This window comes from Staurois parvus, unplaced genomic scaffold (assembly GCF_062004578.1).
Source record: "Staurois parvus isolate SC_StPar_1 unplaced genomic scaffold, SC_StPar_1.0 ptg000019l, whole genome shotgun sequence".
NCBI classification, from domain to species: Eukaryota; Metazoa; Chordata; class Amphibia; order Anura; family Ranidae; genus Staurois; species Staurois parvus.
In genome coordinates, this window is record NW_028317815.1 from 12,319,047 (window position 1) to 12,325,236 (window position 6,190).

The 6,190-nt window shown below is 36.9% G+C and overlaps 1 protein-coding gene across 1 annotated transcript in view; it reads left to right on the forward strand.

Annotated features, from left to right (window-relative positions):
• The window catches only part of ALG10 (ALG10 alpha-1,2-glucosyltransferase), a 31,871-nt gene extending 26,609 nt beyond the window's left edge, over nucleotides 1-5,262 (forward strand). The window contains exon 4 of the mRNA XM_089684894.1: nucleotides 45-5,262. Within this exon, the coding sequence (XP_089541020.1) occupies nucleotides 45-1,091 (1,047 nt within the window). The 3' untranslated portion in view covers nucleotides 1,092-5,262. The remainder of the gene's footprint in view (nucleotides 1-44) is intronic.
• The last annotated feature ends 928 nt before the right edge of the window (nucleotides 5,263-6,190 follow it).

Consider the following 6,190-nt stretch of genomic DNA (forward strand, 5'->3'; position numbering starts at 1 on the left):
CTCTGATAGGTGGACAGCATTTAAATGTTTCCTTTTTTTTTCAGGTTTCTGTTATGAAGAGAATATTATTCACCTTTACGCTTTATGTATTTCCCACATTATATTTTTTCACATTCCTCTACTACACGGATGCAGGATCTACATTTTTTGTCCTTTTCACTTATTTAATGTGCCTCTATGGTAATCATAAAAGTGCAGCTCTTCTTGGGCTTTGTGCGTTTTGTTTTCGGCAGACAAACATCATCTGGATCATTTTCTGTGCAGGACACCTTATTGCTGAAAAGGTGACAGAAGCTTGGAGGACACACCTGAAGAAGAATGATGAAAAAACCTCCTCCAAAGGTGTTTTTTCAGACGTGGCAGCAGCTGTAAAATTTCTTATCCAATACTCTCTGTATCCTAAGAACATGTTGACACTCTTGAGGTTAACCTGGCCCTATATCACTTTAGTTCTAGGTTTCCTGGTTTTTATTGTAATCAATGGTGGCATAGTAATAGGTGACAGAAGCAATCACGAGGCCTGTTTGAATTTCCCCCAGCTCTTTTACTTTTTTGCATTTACATTGGTCTTTTCCTTTCCAGTTCTAATTTCAGCTCAGAAAATTGCAGACTTTCTCAAGTCTGTTTGGAAACATCCTTTTCTATACACATTAGTAGCTTGCCTGTCCCTGTTTTTAATATGGAAGTTCACTTATGTTCACAAATACTTGATTGCTGATAATCGACATTATACATTTTATGTTTGGAAAAAAGTATTCCAGAGTCATGAGTTGGTCAGGTATTTGTTGGTTCCTGGTTATATTTTTGCAGCTTGGAGTTTTGTTGATGCTCTTAAGTCCAAGTCCATATTGTGGCTCCTGATGTTCTTTGTGTGTATATTAGCTACTACCATTCCTCAGAAACTAATGGAGTTTAGGTATTTTATCCTGCCATACCTCATCTTTAAAGTAAATACATCAGTTCCATCTGTGGGCAAGCTCCTTGTAGAGTTGTTACTCTATGTTACTGTCAACATATTTACATTCCACTTGTTTTTAAATAAAACGTTTCATTGGCCTGATAGCGCAGACACTCAAAGATTCATGTGGTAAACTCTGTCCATAAACCAAATTGAACTGCATTATCTCACACAACTTTTGATTGCAGCTAACATTACTTGTTCTGATTAAGAATTTAAAAAAGCTAAAATGAATTTCTACCCTTCCAAAAATAATAGAAATAGTGACCCCAGTAAAGAAGACTGTTTCCACCTACCAATTGAGCCAAGATAACCATGCTGGTTTATAGGTGCAATAAAATTATAAACAATAGAAATTCAGATGGGCTCATTCTTGCCAAATGCATATGTGGAGCTTCATAAACAGAGACTCCCAATGTAATAAATGGCAACTATACTTGCTTTATTTGTAAACAGGTAATCAAATTAGGCCTCATGCACACTGAAATTTTTTTTCAGCTGCTTCTAGGGGTGCCTGGCTTTTTTTTTTTCCTGCCCCTAAATGCCCGTGCATGTTAGCCTATGTGTCCATACACAACGCATCCAGGAGCAGCAGCGCTTTGGCAGAAAATATGCTTTACATTTGTAAATGCATCTAAACACACGTTAACATTAGGCGTGTTTAGCACTTGAATGTTAATTCATTTCAGTGGCCAGAGTATATTTGTATTCTGGTCAATTAAATGAATTAACACCCAAACGATTGACGCAGCTAAATGTATTGTTTTTTTGCCAAAACAATGCTGTTAGGAGGAAAGATGTCAAGGAGAAATAAAGAAATGTCCAGTGTGTATAAGGCCTTATAATTTAAAGTATGAACAGACATTAAAAAGGCATGCCAGGAGCACAGGTTGCTTTATCAGCAAGACCCTAGAGTTGCTGATAGTGTTTGTTTGTTGTTTTTTTTTTTTTTATAGTGGCATCTCAAATGAATGGACCAGAACACAAGATACCACAAGAATGTATATTGTGTGAGATGGCAATTTCTCCATCAGCATGTAAAAGGCATGAAGGCCCTGACCATAGAACAGTATCAACATAGATCAGTAGTCATTTACAATGACTATTATCTAAATGTACTTTTTGCTGTGTTGAATATAACAGCAGACGATCAGTTAGGGATAAAACCCCCAACTGAAAAACCAAAAGCAATAACAACCTTTCCCCATTTTATGGGAAAAAAAAGTTTTGTCAGATAATGAAGCAACAGCCAATACTTATTGTAGACTGTTTGATTAATGGATCAGTGTGCCATCTTCCTGTAAATGCACGTAAGCTTTATCAGTTTTATTTGTCAGCGGAACATAACTTCTGTCTGATAAAAGAAGCAAGGGTATATTGTTAAGGAAGCCCCAGATAGCTGTAAAACCTGATAAAGGTTCTAACCTTCCCCCATTCTATCTAAAACATATTACAATGTCTTACCTTTTCAAATGTTCCCAAACATGTTTAGTGGTATTGTGGTTTGAAGATTCAGGAGGTGATGCCAAGCGGCAACTTTTGTTTAAAAAAACAAAACAAAAAAAAAACAAGAAAAAGCATGTAATTGCTACACAAGCCATTTCATGTTGTTAGAAATACACACAGTTGCATCAGCCTGTTGTGCAACTGTTTCCCCACCTAACCTCTCTGATTAATTTAATTTACTTGTAAATGGGGCTTTTTGTTTTTAGTAGTATGACTTTAGTGTTTTGGCCCACACTAAAAACTTTACAACTTTTTTTTTGGTAGGATTTGGTAGTATCCCATGACAGCTGGAGTCTGGCAGTCTGCAATTTACACACCATATAGTTTGTTCATTATATTGGCTTTGAGTCTTGGATGAAAATTTGTCTCACAACAAATCTGGTTATATAGCTCTCCAGATTCTGTTTTTGGTTTAGATCTGCTTGTTAAAGCTTGGATTGAAAACTACAAAAATTGTAAAATCTCCAGCTTGTGCTGTACTGCTCCCTAATAAAAAGTAAGCCTACAGTTTAATGCACCAAACATTTTGAAGCATTTGGGAGAAGAATTTTTCTTCAAGCTGCTTCACTGATGTCTTTCAGTGTTTACAACACTTGGAAAATACAGTATTTTTTTCAGCTGGTGCTTTTTTAAAACCATTTGTATAAATCAGTAAGTTAAATGTATGCTATTTTTATAAGACCAACAAACTGTGAACAAACTATAGGCAAGAAATTCAAATGAAGTTCATACAAAACTTAGACTGATAACTGATATGTGTAATTTTCTAAATTATATATTAATTTAAAATATATCTATGCTACTAACTCCAGCTGAATATGTGTCGAGCCATATTATATGTATCAGGAAAATATAGATAAGGTAACTTTTATTAAACATATAAATATGATTAAAACATGACCAAAATCAATGTAAACCCATAATCCATCTCCTTGAGATGTTCAGATAACAACCATAATCACTCCAGGCAAAAATCCTTTAGCTTAATTTGCTTTTTCAAACAACTGATAATCTTATGTGGGCAAATAATGGATTACTGTGTGACAGATGGAGGATAGAATAATTAAGAAACCATAGACAGACCAATCCCTAACTATCTGTAAGTGATACGAAAGTAAGTGGATTAGAACTTCTCATTGTTTTCAGTTCAATGAAAACAAAATCTATTTTATATTCAGCATGTACACAAAGTACCCATATACATCCCTAGCAATTCTAAGTAGTGTGATCTTTCTGTATAGTAAAGAATATTGAAGGCAGTGAAATTGGATAATTATTATTGTTATAATACAGGATTTATATAGCACCAACAGTTTGCACAGCACTTTACAAAATTAAGGGAGACGTTACAGTTACAATACAATTTGGTACAAGAGGAATCAGAGGGCCTAGGAAGATATGTATGTAACTGCAAGAAGAAAAAGATACTCGGCTGCCATTCAAATGTAGATCCAAAACCTTAGTAAAAAGACTATCAGGGAGATTTGCTAAAACTGGTGCACTCAGAATCTGGTGCAGCTGTGCATGGTAGCCAATTGCCTTCTAACTTCAGCTTGTTCAGTTAAGCTTTTACAATACAACCTGGAAGCTGAGTGGTTACTACTGTATGTGCAGCTGTACCATATTCTGTGTGCGCCAGTAAATCACCTGTTCTGCCAGTTATCATAAAAATGACTGTTTAAATCCTAACTGCAGGATAAAAGTATCCCCTACCCACCCCCTCTATCTGATCATTGGGCAAAGAAAATTAAATTGCTGTTTTCATTTGCCTTAGGCCGTGTTCATGTGCTCATCCAGCGGCAGGCAGTATAGGCCAACAAAAGGAGGGGTTCTCTTAGGATCATGAAGACAGATGACGTTGGACTGATGGGAGCAAAGACGACCAGGCGGTGAGGTTTAACAAACTGATGAATTAGCAGTAACTGCAGGAAAAAATGGGGCCAGAGAAGGACTTGGATGGACGGGACTTAGGTGAGTAGTACTAGCTCAATCAGGATACGTTCAATAGATTATGAGTAGTCTCAGGCTTTAACAGAGCAAATTGGGGAATATATATATATTTATATATATTTCTTGACTAGAGTGTCCATGGTTTATGTTATCTGAATATTTGCAAAAAGGCTTCTTGGTTTTACTTGTGTTTTTAGTTTTTTTTTAAGCATATTTATTTTCTGTTGAGAACTTCATTTTATATATTTTCCTGATACATGTAATAATGGGAGAAGTTGGTAGCATAGAATAAATATCATTTACACATCACATAATTACACAGTAGGGTCCACATGTCTAACTTCACTACCAAATCCTGCATCTGTTAATTAGCTGCCAAAGAACAGGCTGTAGAGAGATTAGCAAAAAATAATTTAGGAAAAATAGTAATATTTTTAATCAGATAAAAGGGTTCCTGTAATTCTGTATTTTCCAAAAAAAAGGGGTGTAGTGTTATTTATACTTTGTATGAAGTAAATGTAGAATCACAGGTGACATAGGTTATATGTTTATAAAGTTGTTAAAGATTTGTTGTTTCCTTTCGTGAAAATAGTGGGTTTTTTTTGTATTCTTATTGGAATATATTTTGTTTAGAAAACTTATTTGGGGTAGCAAACAAATCATTTGAGTTTTTATATTGAACACTAGGTGTCAGTCTTCCCATGTGAAATCACATCATTCAAGTCATTTTCAATGTATTTTCATGTCCATTTCCAGGTATAAGGAAACAAATGCATTTTCTTGTTACTTTGTGAACTGTTAATATGTACAGATATATTTTTGTATTAATAAAACAAAGCTTTCATAAACTGGTTAGGCTGTGCATTTTTTAAAAAAATGAAATGCAGCTGTAATGTAGGAAAGGATTTATACTAAATGCTATTCCTGAGGATTCCAACCATTTTAGAAGTGTGTTTATCTGTATTTGGTAACCTCTGAGATTTGGTGATCATATCAAAGTTGAAGTTAAAACTGTACAATAAGCTACCTTTTAAGTGCTGCCTACCCATTGCTGTGCATACAAGAAGTATCAATTGCAATATAGATACCCTTTTTTGATTCTTTTTATGTTGTCATGTGACACCATAAAGTAGGTGATGACAAGGTAGAATTTCGTGGAGCTGTGACTTCATCCACCAGTGTCCAAAGTTGCAGCTTTTGACGGCGCCCCCGCTCCCCCCTCCCCTCATCCTCTCCATCACTACTAACAACGCCACCATCACTCCCACCCCACATGCCAAAGTCCTGGGTGTCACCCTGGACTCACACGTCTCCTTCCTACCCCACGTCCAATTGATACCAAGATCATGCAGGCTCCACCTCCGCAACATCTCCAAGATACGTACATTCCTCACCCCAGACACTACTAAACAACTCGTACACTCCCTCATCATCTCACGCCTGGACTGTTGCAACTCCCTTCTCACTGACCTACCCAAACGAACGCTATCCCCACTCCAGTCGATCCTGAACTCAGCGGCGAGACTCATCCACCTCACCAACCACTCCACATCCTCCACCCCCCTCTGCCAATCCCTTCACTATCTCCCGATTGCCCAGCGCATCAAATTCAAACTGCTAACCCTGACCTACAAGGCCATTCACAATGCCGCCCCAAACTACATAACTGACCTGATACCCAAATACTACCCTACCCATGCCCTTCGCTCCTCACAGGACCTCCTACTCTCTAGCTCCCTGGTCTCCTCCTACGCCCGACTACAGGATTTCTCCAGG